Genomic DNA, 25,050 nt, shown 5'->3' on the forward strand with positions numbered 1-25,050 from the left:
TTCACACATGCTTATTACATGTGTAAACTTTGGTCAGAAAATGCATTTGGCCTGATCTGTGTACAAATACATGTCTGGAAATACGGATGTTCACTACATTTTGGGGAGAACGTCTTGTGAAGTGTGACTCATTGAACCATTTTGATCATGTAACTGCCATGGTCTCACAGTGGATACATTTTCCTGCAGAATATGTCTAATAGTACTCTGCTACAGCTAGTAATAGTCTGCACATCTGCAGGATACGTCTCATAGGCAGGGTGCAAAAGTGGAGGAAAAGAACCACAAAATTTCTGACTTTCCCTTAAAAGGGTTATAAAGAAAAGAACTATTCTATCTGCCCCTCCATCAAGCTTGTATCCATGGCTGGGTCTCTCTGCCTTTCTCTTGAAAGTCATGTTTTCAGAACAGAGGTGAATGACCACCTTAAGTAGACATTCCTCCCCAGCCACCCTATCAGACCACTGCTATCAAGCAGTGGCCCATTTTTCTTTCATAATACTGCAAGAGATTCTTGTTCATCAGTTTGTATTTGTATCCACCCACTTCCTATCCCTCCTCATTGAGAACAAGGACAGTTTTTATCAACAGTATCCTCAATGCATATGGATCTGTCAACAAAAAGTTATTGAATATGTCTGTTCCAGTAGTTTTGAAATCAAGGATGAATGTTACTTTCTTCATCATTTTATGGAGGTCAGAAAAACATTTCCAGATGGTTGTATTCTTACTTAAAGCAACAATCATACCATTGGTGCATTTACCTATGAGCTTCAGTTGCCCCAACATGACCCTCTACCTCAATTGTTTCCAACCAGATGATATTTGAATCCAAGCTCCTAGTAAGTCAACAAATCCCCCAAAGCCCAACTTTCATCATTCTCAAACAACTGTTTAAACAAGTTTCCCTGTTTCTAAGGTTTGAATGTCTCCTATCAACTTTGCCTACATACCATTACATTATTAAATATTTTAAGATCAACACTGATAAGCTTCTTATAATTCCTTCCCCCAAAGTAGTGAACACAAATACCAAAAGAAAAGAGAAAAATATTGAATATCAGTCTTAGGCTATATTTTCATTAATATAAGCAAAGCATCAAAGGACAGAAAAACAACATTTTATACATTTTTACATAGATTTCTAGTCAATAATTGTATCTCATGCTGGGAATAAATGCATTTGCTCTTTCTCCAAGGGATAAATGAAATCTCATGCCAGAATGGGAAGCATGGTATTTCAAGCAGCTAGAAACAACATGGGCATAAAATTCTCTTAAACCAAACATTCAACCAAGCATACCACGGCCCACGTGGCACTCAGCCATCCCTTGTTTAGAAAAATAAGCTTAATTTGAGTTACTTGAGCACTGGGTTTTGTGGTGCGGCATTTTTCAGTGAACTGTGGGGGATGGAAGGTGCTTAGTCCTTAGCCCAAGATGGTTGAGTTGCAAAAATATTTGCTCTCTGATTTAGAATTTGAATGTAACCTTTGTTATAAACGTCCATGTAATTGCTCCATATTCACAGTGTCCATCCTGTGCACTGATTAATTTATGCTAAGGATGGACATTCTGTTTCTCTTCCTTTCAACTTGTTCTGTCATTTTTTAACATATTGGCATTCATGCAACTCACAACAGAAATGTTACAATATCTTCAGAGAAAAGGGGACCCCTTCATAAGCTACCAAAGTATATTCTTGATTTGGAGTCCCAGAGGGCATATGTCTTTAAGTAGATTTGTTCTCCAAATATAAACTTCATTTGTACATACTTAGCTGTGATCTCATTCTCTATAAAAGAAAATGTTTTGTTGGCTCTGATTTCCTTCTGACGTTTCGATTCCACTTTATTAACATTCTTGGTTTTTGCTTTTGCAGTCTGTGGACAGCAAATCAGAGAAGCGTTGTGCTTGTACTTCAGGATATAGATATACATGAAACTGTTTTCCATTTTGGGAAGTCTGCATTTGTAAGGCTGGAAGTAAAAACTTCCAAGAAAGGCCATTGGAAATATTGCCAAGTTCACCTTCTCTCCTGCGTTTAATGCACAGAACTGTGCATAAATGTTTAGAACAGTGCTCATGTAAAGCCAGGCCAGTGAAGTTTAACTTGGCCAAATTTCTCATAGGCTGCTGCAGGCTCAATACTGGCGCCTTCTCAAGGAAATCCACATGTGCAAATATGAACGAGGAATTTCTGTCATTTTTATTATGCCCTTTGGGGAAAACACCCTTTCTAGTAAGACATACTTCATCATCTCTCAGTTTTTAAAAAGTATTTTTCATTCTAAAGAACTAATGTTTTCTGTAATGTGTTTGGAGAACCAGCTAACATATGAATCAAATACCTGGCTCTGCAGAATGATCACAGAGCACTTTATCTGTTGAGCCTCAATTCTAAGACAATGAACTTTCTAACATGACTATTACTGTTTGATCTTAAATATACTAAAGGATAGCACATAATTTATTAAGTGGCATCATAATGGCTGAGGAGATTTAGAGCAGAATCAACGGAAAATTTGTAAATATAAATTAAAAGAGACTTCTTCAAGTCTCACGATGAGCTCTCACTAAAAGCAGAACTATTTACTTTCAAGGTTTATAAATCTTCAGTTCACTGTGATTTTTAAACTGCAAAGAGACCTTAGAATTTATTTTATTGTTTCATTGCGTGCATCTCACTAAAAGTCTTTTAGGGAAGAAAAGTATTGGTACTTTTATTCAACCAGAAGTGCGAAGAATCTGGACTTTTTATACCTATTCATCACCAAAAAGAAGACAGTGGCTGGCATTTATTAAATAGCTATGTTCCAGTCTTTTTTTAAATTATCCCCTCAGTGTATAATTGTCATCAGTTAACAAAAGTGGCAGCTAGAGTTTAAAGACACCAGATCATTTGTTCAGTCCCTAGTTGTACCTAGGATCTGAATTTGGGTTTCTTGAATTCTAACATATCCAAAACCCACTGACAGTTCTATGAAAAAATAGAAAATAAACAGACTAATTAGTTAGTCTGACCCTATTAAAATCACAAAAACTAAAGGTTAACTCAGAACAAAAGTTAATTTTTTTACCCTCCAAATAACTGAAGAATGTATTACAAAGTTCTTCAAAGTCACTACAAAATAACTATGTTTACTCAAGGAAGAAAATTTCTCAAGCAGTATAATGTAGTTAAAAATTTGAACCAAGAGAAAGGCAGAGTTGGGCACAAAGGAAATGAGGAAGAAAAATAGTAAGTGGACAAATTAGACCTAATTTTATCAATTCTTTTTAAAACCATAAGGGTGTAATGGCTGATCAGGGTTGTCAACTTGACTGCACCCATCTGGAATCAATAAAACCCCAAGCAGCTGATCATACCTAGGAGGGACTGTCTTGATTGGATCACTTGGGTAGAAAAGACCCCCATTAAATCTGGCCACACCTTCTGGTTGCCAGCCTACACACACACAAAAAAAAAAGGCAAAGAAGAAGGAAACTTTTGCTTTGTCCCTGCTTAACCCCACTCTTGCTGCCAAGCTCATCTATCCTGATGCAAGGGCATTCTTTTACTGTCAAAAGAGCCTATTTCTTCAAGATTACAATGTAGAATGAAGACCAGCTAAGATATACAGCCTCATGGATTGAACAATATGGGATTATTGGCCTTTTGGTTGTTGGTCTAGCTGGACCACAAACCCGTGTGTGTGTGTGTGTGTGTGTGTGTGTGTGTGTGTGTGTGTGTGTGTGTGTGTGTGTGTGTGTGTGTCTGTGTACTATGGTGGCTTAAAAGAGTGACCCCCCCCCAAAGAGAATGTCACTATTAGGAGGTATGGTTTTGTTCAAATAGGTGCGACCTTGTTGGAGAAACTGTGCTACTATGGGGGTGGGCTTTGAGGTTTCCTGTGCTCAAGCTACATTCACAGTGACTCAGTTCACTTCCTGTTGCCTGCAGATCAAGATGTAAAACTCTCAACTCCTTCTCCAGTACCATGTCCTGCCATGATGATAATGGACTAAACCTCCCAAACTGTAAGCCACCTCAGTTAAATTTATTTTTTCCTTGATTAGAGTTGTTGTGGTCATGGTGTCTTCACAGCAATAGAAACCCACATGGATATAAATGGATTCACATTTTTTCATTCTATCAGTTCTATTCCTCAGAAGAATCCTGACTAACACAGAAGGTGTGAGAGTTATTCTAATGTTTCTTATAAATATGGGGAACCTTTAAATTCTTGGAGGTCAGAATTTAGCAAGTAAGACTTAGAACCTCTGCTCCCATGACCAAACTTGTTAACTTTCAGCTACAAGTCAGAGTGGCCAGATGTGCTTAGCTGGAATTTGTGTTGTGCCATCTTCACAATTTGCCTGAGACAGTCAAATTAGAAATAGCAAAGGTTTCTCTCAGTTCATAGTTCCAGATGCTTCAGTCCATGTTTATTTGGTCCCTTTGCTTACGAGTCTGTAGCAAAGGCAACAAGTTATGGCAGTGGGCAAAGCTGTTCATTTCATGGCCTAGAAGAAAAAGAGAAACTAGTCCCCTCCCACTAGGCCCCACTTTTTAAAGATGCTACTACTTTCCATAAGGCTGGGGAACATGCCCAGCCCCTTGGGACACATCTCACATCCAAACTATAGTAATGCCTATCCCTCAAAACAATTGGAAGGCCTTTCTATAATCCAAGAGAATAAACCTAATGTTATACCACTTCGTGGATCTGATTTAAATTATCTGCTAAAAGTGTTCCACTGAGCCAAGTACATTTTTAAGCCCAGAGAAGCCAATGGACGGAGAGGTTATCAATTCAAATTAGATAACAGGTCTTTCTTTATTGCACAGATCAGCATCCCTAAGGAAGGAGGGACTGGGGACACCATATTTGTAACCATGGGGAAATGGTGTCTACTGCAGACCAGAGGAACAGAACGAAAGACTGTTTTCTCTCAAAATTAACGGGAAAGAGCAATGCTACTGGAATGAATTTAGAGGACATACAAGCTAAACTTTATTTTTAAAAATAAAAGCCAATATCCCAGACTATTAAGACAGTCTCATTATTCAAGTTTATAGAATATTCTATACATTAATTTGTGTGACAAAGCATATCAGTGGTGTGTTCTTTTTCTCTCCACAGCCTCGGTAGCTTTCAAACAGGATATAAGAATGCTGAAAACTCAGAAGGAAGCAGTCAGAAAACAAAAACCCCAAATTATGTTCATTGACCTTCCTCCAAGTGCTTTGACCATATGGCCAAGGCCTTGAATGATTTCATGTTCTCTGTATTGCATCACTGAGTTCAGGTCCTCTTTTAGGTCTGACTTAAATAAGCAGGAACAAGTTCTGATTTACATTCTCATGACTAGATTCTCTCAGCTGAACTGTACTAAAACTAGTTTTCAACTATCCATCATGAATGGCTTCATTTTCAACTAATTACTCAACTTACTACATTTCCTTTTATAGACAAAATCACACTACACATATGGGTTGGCTGGTAATTCACTGTGTAGTTCAAGCAAGTCAGTAACTCACTATACATTTCACTTTTTTTCCTTCCTTGGCCTCTCAAGGGTTGGGATTATTAGTTTGTGGCATTCATGCCTGAAATCCCTATGATTTTTGATACAGAAGGGTTATCACACTGACAAAGAACAAAGAACAGTCACTGCCAAAGAACCTAAGAGCCCAAGGTCCTCTGACAGGGCATCGAGAGTAACATTTTTAAAAAATTTCCATCAGAACAAAGCACTGCATCTTCCAGTAGGTGAGTAATATGAATTTAAAATCTGCAATCTAAGCATGCATAAATCTGATTCAGTTTCAGTGTGAGATCTTACAAAGGATCTTCAACGGTCCCACGGTATTTGATCTAGATAAGCTAAAGTAACCTGTAGTTCACCTCACAAGAAAACAAAAATGTGAGAGAGAAAATCACATATATAATACTTCAGGGAGCACGTCCATGCAGTAACAAGTGTGTGTGTGGGGGGGGGGGTGTCATTCCCAAGTCAGTGTGGCCTTTTTTTTAACACACTCCTGAAAACATTGGATCATCTATTTATACAGATATGACCAAATAAAGTGTCCAGTTCTAACCCATGTGTGTTTTCTGCTTTGCACATGTGCAGATTAATACACCATTCCCAGGCAGGTCACGGCAGAATCTTCTCCACTTGTGTTCTGTCCTGTAGACTGGGTGTCACCAAAGGTCTTAACTTTCAGCCAGTCATCTGATGGCTTACAGCTACTTTGGTCTGTTTTTATTTGAGTTGGAGCATGGAATTATGTTACTTCCAGGCACAGCTCCAGTTTTCTTGTTTTGATTTTAAGCTTTCTTGCAATGAATGAATCACTGAGCAAGATATTACCTAAGCAACAAAACTTCAGAACGAACTTGCAACACCATACCACCAATTACTGTGCCTTTATTACTTTTACCACTGAAGCAGATAAAGGGATATTAAGACAATGGATTTTTTTTTCAAATACCAAGCTGGTAATTTTTAACTTCATAACATTTTATTCAAATTTGTGTTTGTATGTGTTTGGTCATTTCTGTTTGGCATATTAACAAAAGAGTTTCAGGGGGGCAAGGCTTCAGACCCTCTTCTCGCTAGTATTGGGCACATGTCCCAAACACTACAAGTATACAATGCCATTAGGAGAATTCTGCATATCTCTCTTATCCTCACACTTTAAAAAATAGTGCTTTTTATTAACTCTGAGAATTCCATATATGAATGCACTCTGTTTAGAATCTTTTAACTTTGATTTTGGAGACTATACTATAATTACTACATATCTCCTTTTTCTATCTTCCTATGGCACAGCTATCCCACTTCTTAACATCTGCCCAAAGGACTTGATAGCCCACTCCACAGGTATTTGGTACTTGTTAAAAACAGTAACAACCAGACTTGGCAATGATAAAGTTGGAGTAAAATATCAGTATGATGACATTTCCAGACATAAATTTGGTAACAATATTTTACCATCTTGATAGAGTAATTCAAAAACTTGAAATCTGTATTAAATAAGCAATTACTAGGGTTTAGGAGATGGCTCAGAAGTTAAAGTGCTAGCCATGCAAGCATGAAGACTGACATTCAGATCCCTAAACAGTGTAACTGCCAGGTAGTCAAGGGGGTCTGCTTGTAATTCCAATGTTTAGAATACAGAGAAAGGATTTCCAGAGCAAACTGAATAGCTAAATTAGCCATGTTCATGAGGTGGTTCAGCGAGATACCCTGTCCAAATGAGTAAGTTAAAAGATGGAAAACTACTGAAGTCAGCATCGGTCAGCCTCCACGTACATGTCTCCACAGGTGTGCCCACACACATGAGAAAAATAAAAAAGAAGAAAGTCAATAGTATAATGCAGATAATGATATGCAAATGAAGTGAATCCCTGATGCAGCATGGGAAATTAATACACACCAGTGATAACCTCCAAAACAGAAATGAGACCAGCACGTTATTGTACTTCCATATATCTGGCTGCTAGTTAGACAATTAGCTTCAAGATTAAGGGTGACACAACTCTTGCTATAAATATTAATACTACTTAGCATACAGTAACGCATAAAATCGAGTAAAGTGAAGTTTCTTTGCTACTAAGTTCATTTCTTGAATATTTTGTTGTTGCTGCTGTTGTTGTTATAAAGTTCAAACTGAATGTAAAGTCCTAAGTAGTCATGGATCTTAAGTCAAGTCTCCAAAGAAAGCAGGAGCAATGGAATGCTATTATAGAAATATGTTGAAACTGGTCAGTCATTCTCTCAAGTTCAGGGGGCTTTTAATAGCTGATTGTCTGCTACTGGGCTCCAGTCACCAATACCAACTACACTTCTGTTTTGATCCCTACTGGAGTTCACAATTCTGAAAGAATGTGATAGAGTGTGCTGTTGTTAGTGGATCAAAGCCTGGTAGATGGATTTCATTAGAACTTGGCAGTAGATCTGACTCACAAAATACACAGCCACTTCTCATCAGTCACCCAACTTATACTCAGTCATTCACTATAAGGAATGATTTCCAAAATCAGTAGATTATACTCATTAAACAAGTTTCATACACTAATCACATTTACAACATCCTATATTTCATGTAAACCCAAGTTTCTGTGGTACAAGAATTATTCAGTACGGCCATAAGCTAAATTCAATTGTGTGAAACATGCACTCAAATTATACAAACAGAGACACTTGTAAAACTTACATAAAAGAATCCCAGTGGTCCAGATATATATGGCATTTTTATTCCCAAGAGATACTTGACTTGTGAAGTCACAACATGGGTGGCGGCCCCCGTGGTCATGGCGCTGATCACAGGCTCTGTAACTAGGAACGTGGCACTGCCCAGCTGCAGCACAAACATAACCATCTAAAAGGATAGAGGAGAGTTGGGCATCACATTCAGGTGACATCCTTAAGGTTCATAAAAAGGTGAAATGTCAGACACATTTAGTATTTCTGTGTTTTTGAGAATATTACAAGGTTGAGAAGTGTCCTAAATTTTCCTAAGTACAGTATGCATGGTTTCATTAAAATTAACCCAATAGTTTCTGCCTTCTCAATATAGACCATTCTTTTTCTTTTCCTTATTGTGATGCTGGGAATCTGGACATCAGTGTTGACCAGGCTTCTGTGTTAATTCCTACTGGAGTTCATAATACTGAAAGAATGCAATAAAACATTCTGTTTGCACTGCAAAATTAGGAAATGGTTTCCTTCAAAGGCCAAGAGAAAGACTAGATCAACATGTGGATCTCTGTGGAAAAAATTAAATTTGCATTAACATATGTAATTTTTAAAATGCCAAAAAGAATCATGACTCACTACTTGATACCCAGTAAATGTATAACTTCAAAGACATTAAGGAAAGAACTTTTTAGCTGAGCTTCTGAAAAGTGGGAGCAAAGCCTGACACAATGCCCTGGGACACCATTCTAAAAGGCTAGTGTTTACTAAGAAGACAGCAGATCTTTCTGAAGGTGGGGGTCCAGATAGAGACAGACAATACAGATGGGAATACAGATAGAGACAGTATCTTAGTTAGGGTTTCTAGTGCTGTGAAGAGACACATGACGATAGTAATTCTTATTGTTTTTTTTGTTTTGTTTTTCAAGACAGGTTTCTCTGTGTAGCTTTGGAGCTTATCCTGGGATAGTAACTCTTATATAGGAAAATATTTAATGGGGTGGCTGACAGTTTCAGAGGTTTAGTTCATTATCATCATGGTGGCACAAAGGCAGAGAAGGTGCTGAAGCTGAGAGACCTACATCTTGATCAGCAGAAAACAGGAAATGGTCTGAGACACTAGGCATGGCTTAAGCATATGTGAGACCTCAAAGCCCACCCCCACAATGGCATACTTCCTCCAACCAGGCCACACCTACTCCAACAAAGCCACACCTCCTAATAGTGCCACTCTCTATGAGCATCTAAGAGCCAATTACATTCAAACCACCACAGACAGGGAATACAGGCAGAGACAAGGATACAGATAGAGATGAAGAACACAGATAGAGACAGAGTATGGATGTGTGTTAATAAGAGGACTTTATAGAAATCACTATGACTGCCAGCATCATCCTCCATTTCAACCTAAGTTCAGAAGGCAAAAAACACACTCCTGCAATTTCTAGGATCATATCTTTTGCTGGAGGAATTAACAAGGTAGCTTTAAAAAGATCTTTGACCATGTAAACCCAGTCACAGGATCAGTAAAAAATAATATTAGTTTGAATGTAACACTGAATTATATTTGTGAATATCCCTTCCAGAAAAAAAGAAATAGGTAATATTTTAATGATAGAATGTAGGTCAAGTTTTAAAATTCCTGTTGGAAAACAAGATTAAGAAGAAACCAGAGGGAAGACTAGCAGAGAAATTTCCTGCAATCAAGAGGTTAATATTGAGACATAGAAGTTCAAAATGTTATCTGCTACCACCAGAACATAAATTGCAAAATGTGTGACATCTATATTGTGATAACATCTCAATGCATGTTTGGCTGCCAGCAATAACGCTCTCCTATTAAGTAGAGTTTCCTGGGCAGAATCTGGAACATTAGCTTTATGATCCTGTTTTCTCCCTCATCCTAAATGCTATAGAAAACCTACTGCAATTCTTTGAACTGGATCATCATCCATAAATTATGAGAGTGACGTGTGTCCTGTTCATCCTTTAGGGCTCCAGTAAGGTGAATGTGAAATGATACACAAGAATGCTTTGAAGTCTGTAAATCATGCAGGATGGGTAATAGAGAAAGATGTCGTGGAGTATTTTACATATCTACTCTATGGGAAACTAGCTATTGGTTTTGAAAACGCAGACATGGCCACATCATATTTTTCAACTCTGGAAGCCTTGAAAGAATGTGCGTGCAGAAAGGGTTGCATTTGAATTGTTGCAGCTTAGCAGCCACCTTTCATTCAATGTGTGATAAGAGAAGAATGAGGGCATTAACACAGAAACCAGGCAACTTTCACTGCCAACACAGGAAGAGAAGGCTGTGGCTTCTGTTAATATGCTTTGTGTCAGAAGCCTTATGTTAGTTTGGAAAGTAGAAACAAGACCCTGCTGGAAATTCCAATGCAACTAAGCTTACGGGTATTAAAGGAACACGGTGATCTTTGTGGCCTCTCTTGACACAGTCTTTTGATTTCCTTCTGCAAACACAATCTAGAAAAACACTGAACCAAGAATTCCCAATTATCTCTCCATAAGCAAGATCATGAATTCCCATTTATGGTATTAACTCTTGGAGGTCATGATGATGAAATGAGCATGTTACAAAATTACAAAGAACACCAGAGCTGAGTCTTCATTATATCTAAATGAACCATACATGTAGTTCACATATTTAAAACTCTGGATGCTATTCACATAAATAAAATACTATGTATGTATTGCGGAGGGTTGGGAAGTTCCTACCTGTGTGACTAGGAGCTAATCATTGTTTTAAAGATATAGTTTTTGCCAGGTGGCGGTGGCGCACTCCTTTAATCCCAGCACTCAGGAAGCAGAGGCAGGCAGATCTCTGTGAGTACAAGACCAGTGTGGTCTACAAGAGCTACTTCCAGGACAGCTTCCAAAGCCACAGAGAAACCCTTCTCCCAAAATACATACATACATACATACATACATACATACATACATATATGTTTTTTTATTTTACATAAAAACCCCAGTTCCCCTCACTCCCCTTCTCCTGCACCCCACCTCCACCTTTATCACTCTCATCCACTCCTTATAGGGAAGGCTTTCCTTGAGGAGTCAACAAAATCTGGCATACAAGGTGAGACAGGAACAAGCCCCTGCCCCCCCCATCAAGACTGAGTAAGGTATCCCACCATTGGGAATGGGCTCCAAAAAGCCAGTTCATGCCCCTGGGTAAGGCCATGGTGCCACTGCCAGGGAAGAAGTAATCTCTTAAAAGGCTTTGCAGGGACCATCACAATTTCAACTTCTGCTTTTGCTTTATTTCCTAAATTACAATGTCTCTTTGGATGGGTTGATGACTTGCCATGTCTGAGAAATTGGCAGTGGCCACTAACTGTAACTGCCTAAACCATGAACTTCCACTAACAGCTTGGTCATTTCCACAATCTAAGCTTCCGAACTGAAAGGTCCAGGACAAATCTAGGGTATCAAAAGAGCCCAACAATTTCAAATACTAAAAACATTGGACTCTAGTAAGCCATAGAAATCAGATGCAAGGGCCTACCCTCTTTTCAAACACCACAGTCTCAACTATTGTAATGTGCTGTGTGGCCACAAATCTATGTCTTTAAAATATCCTGATACCAAGAAACAAGGGTTTGGAAGAGAGAATTCTTGAGTGGAAGGCCAACAGGTCCCTCAAGAACTCTTTCTGACATGGACCACTGGGCAGGAATAACAAACATGCGGGAGACAGTACTTTCTTCTGTTTTCCCTTTTCTTCATTTTCAATACCAATGTTCTAGGCTAATGCTTAAAACCTCTGACTAGCATGGTAGTATTTGATCATGTCTGTATAAAAACCATAAGTTCCATATAAAATAAATGTATTTCAGATTTCAGTCCATTCTTTTCAAGTGATCTTCAAACATTTTTAAAGTTTGACTAGAAAACAACTGTATGTTCATATGAATGTGATACAGCATGCATTTCAGGTGGTATTGCTGTTCTGGATCGCTATGGCAAATCACTTACATGCCCTTTCAATGAGAACTTATGGAATACCCAGTATGATATATGCATAACATTGTTGCAAATTATAGAGTTTAATACATGGCTCACACCTCAAAATATTGAATAAGGAAAGGTGAAATGAAGAAGCTAGGAAACAGGAGTGTGGATTAGGACCATAAAAAAATGAGCAAAAGTGTTTAGAAAGTAAAGTCTGAAAAGTTTTGAAGGTGGGACCTAAAAGGTTAGTAAACCTTATGGTGTTTGTTAAACAGTATATACAGGCTAGGGGAAAGAACAAATTCTTCATGACAGTAGGACAACCAAGTGTACATAAGCATGGTGGAAAATCCTCTGTGTGGACATAGGATTTGAGAGTGAGAAAAAGAACAAATGGATATGTATGAAGGTATGCATTACAAAATTCAACACCAAAACCTTCATTATATCCTCAGTTTAAAAGATAATTATCAAAGGCAAAATGTCCAAAGACATAAGTGAATCTTGAATTTGCATTGTAAATAAAAATAAGTAGTATTTAATATTCCCTTTACATGACACCCTTTAAAATCTAAGACTATAGATACAGTAAGTAAATCTTGGTTTCCAACAACTTCAAAATAAAGAATGTCAAAGAAATAAAACATAGGCTTTGTAGGGTAGTGAGACCACTCCAAATATTACTGTAATGGCCAATTTGAGACACTATAGAGTATCAAAAAACAGTGATCTCAGAATCCCTAATGAGGTAGTACTGGTACTTTTATCTCATGTGGAACCGACAACTGATTAATTGGACTTAAAGCCTGATCAACAGGAGAGAATTCATGCCTAGTACTGTAAAGCTATCAGATATTCATAGGTAGCGATGACAAACACTTGAGAAGAGAAACTACTACTGATATTTTCTTAAACCAATAAAATTTCTAACTGTATTCTAATTACGTATCTACACCCACAGGCATGTGTAGCTCTCACCTCTCCTCCAAAAGGCTTATTTTTTTGTAATAGATAGATAATATTACAGCAATCCACAGCTGATCAAAATGCAGAGAATAAGGATTTCAGGGTGCCCAACCCTAACTGATATATCTGCAACACAATTCATACACCTAAGGCTCAGGAAAAATCACTAAAGGAAAGACAAAAGGATTACAAGAGCCAGAGTTCCAAAACACCGGCTGCTAGATAATGTCTTAGGCATAAAAAGGAAAATGCACCCATGAAATATCAACAATATGGCTGCCTGAACAAGATCACAAGAATGACAACATCAGCTTGTATATCAGTGTGAATGGTAGAAATTCTGTTGACTACTAAGAGATGGAGAATTTTTTTCCTCCAGGGATAAGCTCCTACATAGGATGTCCAATTCCACCTGGTCAATCCTAGATACATGCACATAAAAACAACTCAGTAAGAGGGAGGGAGGGACGGGGAGGAGGGAGGGGGGAGGGAGGGAGGAGGGGAGGAAGGGAGGAAGGAAGGAAGGAAGCCAGTGGATTCTGGAGGTGGACACGAATACTGCAGGAGAGGTTGTGAATTGCCTGTTACACTTGAAGCATTCAAGACAGAACATAATTAGAAATCATTCCAGAAATTGAGAGTATAGATGTACAATAGTTCAGCAAGGTCATGTGGAGAGGACACTCTGCTTGCTTAAAAGGAGCAAAACTAGCCAAGAGGGAATAGTAGAAAACACAGCAAAAAGTGTTGAAGTCAGAACACATAGTGCTTTCAAAGCAGTTAAAAGGGATTTTCTCAGGAAAAAGTGACATCACTCTTCCATGCATTTATTAAACACCTAATTTTGCCAAGACTCATGCAGGTCTGGCTCCTACATCAGAGTCATACTTTGGTAGAACTGATCTAATGTTAGAATGTTAAGCAGTCACTTAAAAGGTGAGCAAGAGAGGGATAGCCAGAGTAAGGAAGACACACCTGCTAAACTCTAGAGAAAGAGAGAGGATAACAGAAAGATGTTCTTAATTACCCCACAGGCAAACTCGGCATATGTTTGGCAAACATGGTTTGACTTTGCTGTGCCACAGAATATATCAGAAGTTCACTTGCCTTGAGAATTTTTCTATTACAATTGCATTGTTTAAGAGTATGCCATAATATATTTGGTTGTCAGAACTTTCATGACAAAACTAAGTGAAATGGGATGTGCTGTTTGGCTTTTGTGCTTTCCTTTCTACTCTAGCCAAAGGACAACATGGAGAGCAACTGGAATGATGGAGGCACCATTTATTAAGAGACACTGGAGTATACAGAGTTGAGGGTAGTGTAGTTGTATTCTGAATTTCCATTGTGTATTGGAATAATTGTGAACAGAAGTAGGAGATTCTGCTGACTAAACTGATATATTTGATCAGAATGGATCTAATAGAATATATGACCAACTTAGAAAAGTCAAAGCTTTGTTAACCTCCTTCAATAAAGACTGCTGTACAATTTAAAGATAAAGAATGATTTCCTGTCCTTTATTTTAAAATAGAAGGAGGCAAAATATAAGGGCAATTCTGAAAAGGTAAAAAAAAAATCTTCATTTAATTTTGATTATTTAACATAGTGAAGCCACTAACATTTAATTGACCTTTTCCCACTTTAATTTCTTTAACTTATGATTATAAAGTACCAGCTGCTGGAATTAAGGAAGTAAACAATCTATTTCCACAGAGGCCCACAGTGGATGAAGAAGACAAACATACAAATACTGTTTTCTGGTATCAAGGGGCCTCAGAAGGAAAGGAAAGAGCAGTGCTTTATGGGAACACAGAGTTACATAACCACATCCAGTAACAGAGGGAAAAGCCCTACATGTGGCTGGACAAAGACATTTACCAATCCACTGAGCAATCATGGAACCCAGATTTCCACTCACCTCAGAGTGTGAGCCTGGAGCACTGGCTGCTGGGACTGTACAGGAAGTGACATATTGGAAAGAGAAAGAGCAGAGCTGGACCAGAAGATGGTGGCTTGTCTTTCCCTCTTTCCCTTCTCAATATCAGCTTAGAAAGCTGGGCCTGGTAATACACAGCTTCAGTCTCAAGAATGGGCAGACCAAGTCAACACAGTGAGTTCAAAGACAGCCTGAGCTACACAGTGAGACCTTGTCTCAAAAAATAAATAAGACTATAAGCTGTACAGGATAGCAGTTATAAGAATATAGACTGTAATACAGATTCTACTATGCCATCTCTGTTGTAATTTAAGAAAAGTGACTCAAGAAAGAAAGACGCCATGCAACAGGGTTTAAGCAGAGGGAGTTTTGAATAGGGAAAAAGATCATAAAAAGGGGAAAGTGATTTTGCCCCCTTCCCCTTCTCAGAAGACCATGTATCTCTCTCTCTCTTAGGGTCCTCCTTGTTTCCTAAATTCTCTAGGGTTGTGGATTGTAGGCTGGTAATCCTTTACTCTATATCTAATATCCGCATATGAGTGAGTACATACCATGTTTGTCTTTTTGTGATTGGGTTACCTCGTTCAGAATGGTTTCTTCTAGTTCCATCCATTTGCCTGTGAATTTCAAGATTCCATTGTTTTTTATTACCACTGAGTAGTACTCTAATATTTAAATGTATCACATTTTCTTTATCCATCCTCAGTTGAGGGGCATCTAGGTTGCTTCCAGTTTCTGGCTATTACAAATAGTGCTGCTATGAACATAGTTGAACAGATGTCCTTGTGGCATGAGTGTGCATCCTTTGGGTATATGTGGAAGAGTAGAATTGCTGGGTTGGGAGCATGGAGAGGGGGGAAGGAAGGCAGGAAAGAGTGGAGGGAAGAAGGGAAGGGGGAGGAAAACATGAGGGATCAGGAAGGTCGAGTTGGGGGAGGGACAAAGAAGGAGAGCAAGGAAAGAGATACTTTGGTAGAGAGAGCTGTTATGGGGTTAACGAGAAACATGGCATTAGGGAAATTCACAGGAATCCACAAGGATGACCCCAATTAAGAATAGTGGAGAGGCAACCTTAAATGCCTTTCCCCTATAATGAGATTGATGATTACCTTAAAAGCCATCCAGTAGCTGATGGAAGCAGAAGCAGAGATTCACAGCTAAGCACTGAGCCAAACTCCTGTGGTCCAGTTGTAGAGAGGGAGAAGTGATGAGCAAAGGGGTCAAGAACATGCTGGGGAAACCCACAGAACAGCTGACCTGAGCAAGTGGGAGTTCACAGACCCCTGACTGACAGCTGGGGAACATTCGTAAGACTGAAAGTCCTCTGAACGCAGGTATCAGTTGGGGATCTTGGGCAGTCTATGGGGCCACTAGCAGTGGAACTGGTATTTATCCCTAGCGAATGAACTGGATTTCTGGATCCCATTCCCTATGGAGGGCTACTCTCTCAGCCTAGATATATGGGGGAGGGCGTCCGTCCGGCCCCAGATGATGTGACAGACATTGATGATCCCCCATGGAAGACCTCACCCTCTTAAAGAGTGAATGGGAGGTGGAATAGGAAGATGGTGGGGGAGTGGGAGGATGGGAAAGAGAGAAAACTGGGATTGGTATGTAAGATAAGATTGTTTAATTTATATTTTAAAAAATTTTAAAGGGTGAAAGTGGAGGTGGGGAGATGGGCCTCTGGGGACAGGTGCAGCAAAAGAGAGGAAAGAGGCGGAAGAGAGGGGGGAACATACAGAGAGAGGCAGAGAAAGAGAGAGGAGGATGGGAGGTGAGCAGGGCCCTTTTAAAAGGGAACGTAGTGAATGTGCACAGGTGGTGCTCTTAGTGTCTGCAGCTGAGAGCCTATCCTGTCAGAACCCCAAGGACAGACCAGTACAGATGCCTGAAAACTAACAATCTCCAACTTCTAATATTCTTTATAAAAGCTTAAAGCAGGTTGTCATTAGTAAAGTACTTGCCTGAGTTTGATCACCAGACTCTACTCATTGTTAGCAATAGTTGGGCACAGTGCCACACATTTGCAACATAGCACTAAGGAGGCAAAGACAGATCTTGAAGTTCACGAGCCAGCCAGCCTAGCCTACCTAGCAAGCTCCAGGTTAGGAAGAGACTATTTCAAAATTCTTGGTGGATGCTAACAAAGAAATAGCACTGATGTTATCCTGTTGTCTGAGCACATACTCGCACATGTACACATGTGAACAATATACACAAACATGCCCAGAAACACAAAGACTATATAAACCACTTTACCTATCAGTATCTTTATGTGAATAAAAGTGTATATTACTTGTTTTCAGATGTCACTGAGGCCTAAGTTCATCAGTTTATATACTAAGCATGGAATATGATAGACAGCAAGACTTTTTAACATGAGAAAATTTCCCTTTTATACCTTTAAGGATGTTATAATTCTAGGCCAGGCATTAGTGGCACACACCTTTAATCCCTGCACTTGGGAAGCAGAGGCAGGCAGATCTCTGTGAGTTTGAGGTCAGCCTGGTCTACTGAGCGAGTTCCAGGACAGGCTCCAAAACAATACAGAGAAACCCTGTCTCAAAAAAAAACAAAAAATAAGTTATGATTATAAATTTATTTAGTTTATGACTTAGGTCTTCCAGGTACAAACATAGCTAGATAGATTTCAACCAAACAGAAAATGGCTGTGAACAATAGAACCCTATCAAAAGAGACTAGATCATCCTCCACCTTTACAAAAAAAAAAAAGCTGAAGATTTTCAGAAAAGACTAAGTATGATACATGGGGAAGAGAGGGTAAACGGCTTTTATCTTCAGCCCTTCTATCCTCCATGAGCATCTTATTTAATATGCCAAGTGTGGTTAGTGCAAAATTACAAGTAGGTAGAAGATCTTCTACTTAGGTCTGTAGTTTGTCATCCCTGAATTCTTAAGACCATATGTTTCTAGAAGCCACTGGGGCAATAACACTGGACTTTGTCACTAAACACCCGCCCACCCCACCCCCTTGTGTCATCAGTTGCTTATGCAACTGTCAAACAAAGGGGCTGTATATGCCTTGTCCTCCAGGGCAGAAATCTTGCCCTGTGGTTGCTTCAGAAGAGTAGAGCTTGGGAAAATTTCCAAAATGAAATGGGCAAATGACAGTCCCAGGCCTCTAAGTTCTTGGAAAAAGAAACAGGCAAAGTGCCCATCCTGGAAACTAATAAAGGCTACAGGGACATCAACAGCTCTGAATGTGCAATGGCTTTTATCAGGTGCTTGCTTCTCTACAGAAACATACGTTGGTCCTGAACCTTGAAAATTCAGCCCTGAAGTGAACATCTTGTTCTTGAGTGTGTAAGCAAGCAAAGAGGAGATGCTTTACTGCTACTGGCTATTGGTTAGAAAATCTTTTTTTCTGTGTTTCCTCTAAACTAATATTAATAATGTATAATTGTATCAGTTACACTAAAGAATGTACCTGAGAGAGAGATGATAGAGAAGCTGGGGAGATGAGTCAGTGGCTAAGAGTGCTTGCTGGGCAAGCCTGAGGACCTGTGTTCAAATCCAGTACTCACATTAAAAAGCCAGATGGCCATGAACATCTGCAATCCCAGTGCTATGAAAGACAGAGTCAAGAGGCTCACTGGATTGCTGGCTGTCAGCTGAGCTCCAGTCTCAGTGAGAAAGTCTCTCAAGGAAGTAAATCAGAGAGTGACCAAGTAGGACCCTTGATGTAATCCTCTGGCAATATGTATGAATAGGCATTTGCACCTGGGCACACACATATGCCCATACATTCGAATACAATGAGAAAATGGTTCAGTGAATAAAGAACTTACACACAAACATGAGGACCAAACTTCAGATCCCTGGCACATATGTGTCAGGTGGGCAACATGGGCCCACCCATAATTGCAACCCATGGGAGATGGAGAAAGGGGATCCCTGAAGCAAAATGGTTATCTAGATGGGCCAATTCAGCAAGCTCTGCTATCATGTGAAAGACCCTGCCTCAAAGAGTGGAGAAAAAAATGAGAAAGACACCAAGTGTCAACCTCCACCTGCACACAAACACATTGAGTATCACAAACATGCCAATACACTTTAATACCACACACACATTGCAAAAAGAAAAAAAAAAGATATGGATGATAGAACAAAAGCATTAACATTGCTGTCAAGTTTGCTACTGTATTGTGCATAGTAAGAATGTAAATGAGTTCTAACAGCCATTCCTTCCAATGCTAAGAAACAATTATGATGATGCTAGATAATCAGCAGCAGTAAGTGATGCCTGGAGACAGAAGCAGGTCAGTGACTGCTATGAAGCAGGGATGGAGTTGCTTGTAAACAGTGAGAGGAAGTATTTACAAATGGTCCAGGAAAAAATGGGTGTGTGCAATGAATATGTGTGGCAGACACAATGATTATATTGATTATGATTCCTTGGATATGTACAGATATGAAATTTAATCAAATTATACTTTCTAAAAATATGAAATTGACAATTACACTTCACTAGAACAGTTCTTAAAAGGCCCATAATCTATTTTACAGCACAAACACACATCACATTATATTGCTGTGACTGCACAATATTTTTATATTAATACAAATAAAGTGGTAAGGGGGAGAAGAGGTTTGACACTGCTTGAATGACTATGAGGCAGAGGCACACACACACAGAGACAGAGATGGAGAGAGAAAAAGAGAGAAAGAGAAAACCAAATAGCTACAAACACATTATTCAGGCAAAGGTGGTCTTCAATATGAATGAATCATTCTTAGAGTAGGAATGATCAACTAGGTAAGACTTAAAGGATTAATAACAATAAGAAGGTAGAATTCATCATTGTACACAGATCTGTAGCCTCTGAAATTATCAGCCATTTTATTTCTCATGAACTCACAAAACATTCAATACTAAAGTCCATCATTTAAATAAATAAAGAAATGCAGAAATGTTACAATCAGCACTTCCTGAACACATATGCAGACAGATCTCTGTGAGTTCAAGGCCACCCAGATATACACAAGAGTGAATCAGTCTAAAAGAATTATAGCTCACAACTTTAATCCCAACATTAAGAAAGTATAAAAGACAGAAGCAAGGGCTCAGAGAGGCATTCATTGTCTAGGCATGCTAAGGAAAGGTTACAGTCTGAGGTTTGATGAGAGCTCGTGGAGACAGGACCAGCCAATTCAGCCTGAGGTAGAGGTAAGAAGCTAGTGACAAGCTGCTTTCCTTTTCTGATATTCAGATTGAAGCTTGAACACCAATATCAATCTCTGGGACTTTTATTTATTTGTGTTACAGGCCTTCATAGTTAAACTATGCCATAGCTCAAATAAAACATAATATGCCACCAACATAATTGGAATACACATTTTTCTCAGGAGCCCAATACAACACTCTCTAAATAGAGCACATTGTATGTCCCATAGAAAGACTTACTACACATAAAAGAAGTGAAATAATTTCATGTAACTTCTCAGGTCACAGTGTACTAAAACAACAACAAAATCACTACTACATGAAACTACATGAAACTACAGTCTAATGAAATATTAGACTGGAGCAATGCTCTTCAATGGCACACTGTTCATTATGAAAATATAACCTCCTAAAAACTTTGAAATACAACTAAGGTAGTTCTACCAGGAAAGTTTACAGCTGTGAATTTCAACTGGAAAAAAATAAGACCACAAGTACAAAATACAATATCATAGTAGGTCTTAAAAACAAAAGCAAAAACAGTTGGATACAAGAAACCATAATAAAGATCTAGAAATTATTTAATGAGATGAAAACTAAATGAACAACACATTGGACCTACCAGACACAAACTCCATTCTTTGAAAAGCAAAATTTAGAAACTGCTGGCAAAACTAACCAAAAGAAAGCGAGGAAGACCCAAATTAATAAAACATGAGACTGAACAAAGAGGGTGATAGACAAATCTCCAGTAGAAAGCAAATGATTATCATTAGTATTTTGAAAAGTTATATTCCAACAAACTAAGATATCTACATGAAATATATAAATTATTAGCAGCATGACTTAGTCAAATAAATAAATTAAGATGATATAAACCACTTAAACAGATCCATAACAATTAACAAGAATGAAACAGTAGTAGAATGTTTCCAAAGAAAGGAAATCCCAGGGACAGATGAATTTATTGCCAAATTCTCAAAGACCTTTAATGCTAAGGTAACACTAATATTAATACTCCTCAGATCATTCTAGAAAGCAGAAATGGAAGGCATACTACCAAACACCTTCTAAGTAAGGTCATAACTATGCCACAGAAGGATACACCAATTTCTCTGATGAAAACAGATACAAAGGTTCTCAGTAAAATACTTTAAAAGATGTTCAAGAACAAAATAAGAAGATCACAATTGTTCTAAATAACTACCCATTCATGCTTACAAAAGCAACCATAGAGTTTGGGGAAGAACAGAAGAGAGCAAGATAAGAGATACTATAATAGGAGGAGACATTATAGGTTTAAAGAGAAATCAAGCACTAAGGAAATGTCTGGAGAGCTACAAAGATGACACCAACTAACTAAGCAACAGAGGAGAGGCTACTTTAAATGCCTTCCCCTGATTATGAGATTGATGACTAACTTATATGCCATCCTAGAGCCTTCATCCAGCAGTTGATGGAAGTAAAAGCAGACACCCACAGCTAAACCTTGAACTGAACTGAAATCCAGATGCAGAGAAGGAGGACTGATGAGCAAAGGGTCCAGACCAGGTTGGTGAAACCCACAGAAACAGCTGTCCTGAACAAGGGAGAGCTCTTGGTTCCCAGACCGATAACTGGGAAACCAGCATGGGACTGATCCAGACCCCCTGAATGTGGGTGTCAGTGAGGAATCCTCAGAAATCTATGGGGCCCCTTGTAGTGGATCAGTACTTATCCCTAACATAGGAATGGAATTTGGGAGCCCATCCTACATGGAGAGATACTCCCTGAGACTAGACACAAGGAGGTGGGCCTAGGCCCTATACCAAAGGATATGACAGACTCTGAAGACCACCTATGGAAGGCCACACCCTCTCTGGGGAGCAGAAAGGGTATGGGATAGGTAGGGTGTTAGTTGGGGGAGGGGGAGGGAGAGGGACCTGGGATTGACATGTAAAATAATCTTCTTTCTAATTAAAATAAAAAAATAAAAAAAACAAAGAAAGAAAGCAACCATAATTCAATACAATGACTCCAAAAAAGACACCAAAGTGGAAGGGTATTGTCTGGAAGAATAGTTTCAGCAGAAAAGAGATAGAGATTAAAGAGGGTGATAGGAGAGGATGAGTAAACTTGTAGCATATACATGTATGAAACTGTTAAGGAATAAAAATTTAAAATATCAAACTTCAAGAACAAGTAGATCTCATACAAGGAATACAAGATTTGTTCAACACAAATCAATAAATAACTTATGAATTGTAGTAAGAAAGCATCTTCTTACTACATATCCCTTCCTCATAAGCAAGCCCTGATGGAAACTTGGGATTAAAAGACTACATCTCAAAAACATAAAGGCTAAAGTAACCTTATATCAAATGGAGGGAAGCTGAATATATTTCCTTTAAGAGAAGTGAGACAAGACAGTTTTCAAAGACTTAGAGTGGTAAGACAGCGAAAATAATAAAAGGTATACACAATAGCACAGGAAGAAGCCAAAGTATTCTCACTTGCAGACAGTATGGTTCTATATACTACAAGACCCTCAAGATTCTGATAAACTCTTTCAGAAAAGCAGTAGTATACAAAACTATGGCCATTTGCATGAGAATGTCCCCAAGACACACATACTTTAGGCTGCTTCATTCTCAGTTGGTTGATTATTAGGAAGGTTTAGTAGGTGTGTTCTTGTCAAAGAAGGTGTATCATTTCGGGTTGGATTTTGAGGTTTCAAAAGCACACACCAGACCCAGGGTCTGCCTCTTTCTATCTACTGCCTGTGGACCAGGATGTAAAGTTCTCAGCCACTGCTTCAGCATCATGCTTGTCTACCTCCCACCATGATGTAGTAGAGTAACTTGCTGAAACTATAGACAACCCCATAATTAAATTCTTTCTTTTATAAGAGTTGCCTAGTATCTCTTCATGTCAATAAAATGGCAACTGAAACAGTAGTTGGTATCAGGGAAAGGCTTGAACATGCTGTTTGGAGGAATATAGAAGACTTTAGGACTTTGGTCTAGAAAAGAAGATGAAGACTTTAAGTAGGGTTTAAGGACCATCTTAGTGGGAACATGAAAGAAAGTAGTGTTGATAGTGATTTGAATTATGGAGACCTGGCTCAAGAGGTTTTAGAGGTTAACAATATTAATATTAGCAGCTAGGCTATAGACCATTCTTGGTATATTTTGACAAAGAATTTGAATGCATTTTGCCCTTTTCCTAAGCTTCTGCCTGAGGCTAAATAGAAGAGTTTTGGATTAATGTCTTTGGCAGAAATTTCAAGACAGCCTAGTATCGACTGTATCATATGGTTATTTGTAGATCACTTATATGCAGATCTATAATGAAAAGCTGTATGATGGATGAAGAGAAAAACAAAATGTACAGTTTGAAGAGAAAAGGAGCACCTGGAAATGTAATGTTGGAGCCAAGTCCTGTGTTCAGGGAAATAAAAAGCTTAAAGAAAGGCCAGATGCTAAATGAGAGAGACATTCCCTCGGAGCAAGACCCAACACAGCTAATCCTGTATCCTATGAAAGGAACAAGCCCAAGGGACTTCCACAGCCTTGAAACCATTAACAAGTCAAAGTTTACACAAAGTGGCCAAGTTTCAAATCAAGCAAGCAGCAGAATTTAGCAGCTTTGGCCACATGGCTCAAAATTTAAAGTCAATAATGATTCAGGAAAGGGGTTATGTAACCTTCATCCATAGTAAAGGAAAGCCGCTGGGTCCAGGCATTTTGCAGTACAGTCCCTATATGGAGACTTAGAGAGGCCATTGCATGAAGCTGTGAAAGTGAAGCCTGGATTGAGATACTAGAATTGCCAAGTAGAGCTGCCAATAGGGTGTGGAACCAGCCCAAAAAAAGAGAAATGTGTTGCAGTCAACAAGCTGAATGGAGCTAGGGATCTGAAGAACCATCTAAGACAGAATTTGAAGTTTGCCTTACAGGTTTTCAGTCTTGCTTTGGTCAATATTCTCCCTTTTATTCCTTGTGGAATGATAATGTATATTCTGCACCATTTTATGTTGTAAGCAAGTGATCTGATTTTTTATTTTACAAGGGGTATTAGTGAAGAGTCTGCTTTTCATCTCAGAAGAAATTTTAGACTTTGAAACTGTCTTAAAACTAAAATAATAGGACCTTTGAAGTCAGACTGAATACATTTTGCATTATGATAGGGCTACTAGCCAATGAGGATCAAGAAGTGGAATGTTGTAGTTTGAATACAACTGTCCCCAGGAGGATCATATGTTTGAATGGTTGGTTCCCAGTTGCTATAAACTGTTGAGAAAGATTAGGAGGTGTGGCCTAGTTGGAGGAGGCATGCTACTGATGTTGTGTTTTAAGGTTTCAAAAGCCCACACTAGACCCTGTGTCTGGCTCTTTCTCTGTGAACTACATATGGATCAAGATGTAAAGCTCTCAGCTACTGTTCCAGAACCATACCTGTCTGCTTCCTGCCATTATGACAAGGGACTAGCCCTCTAAAACTATAAGCAAGTCCCCAATGAAATGCTTTCTTTTATAAGAGTTTCCTTGGTCATGGTGTCTCTTCAAAGAACAATAAGAAAGACATAAAAAATACAGAAACCAATAAACTTTATGAATACCAAAAAAATAGCTTACTGAAAAAGAAATCGGGAAAAATACCATCTGTAATAACCTTTAAACATTGTAAAATGTCTAGGAATAAATAAAATTAACTAAGAATGTAGAAGACCTCTACAAAAAAAAACCCCTTTAATACATTGAAGAAAGAAATTAAAGAAGACATCAAGCAATAGAAGGTATCTACAGGAT

General features: G+C 38.7%; 1 protein-coding gene across 1 annotated transcript in view; it reads right to left on the bottom strand.

The window, feature by feature from the left end:
- The window catches only part of Slc26a7 (solute carrier family 26 member 7), a 114,675-nt gene that overhangs the window by 53,352 nt on the left and 36,273 nt on the right, over positions 1–25,050 (bottom strand). The window contains exon 4 of the mRNA XM_035439968.1: positions 8,209–8,373. Coding sequence (XP_035295859.1) covers positions 8,209–8,373 — 165 coding nt within the window. The remainder of the gene's footprint in view (positions 1–8,208; positions 8,374–25,050) is intronic.

Source organism: Cricetulus griseus, chromosome 2 (assembly GCF_003668045.3).
Source record: "Cricetulus griseus strain 17A/GY chromosome 2, alternate assembly CriGri-PICRH-1.0, whole genome shotgun sequence".
In the NCBI taxonomy this organism is placed as follows: domain Eukaryota; kingdom Metazoa; phylum Chordata; class Mammalia; order Rodentia; family Cricetidae; genus Cricetulus; species Cricetulus griseus.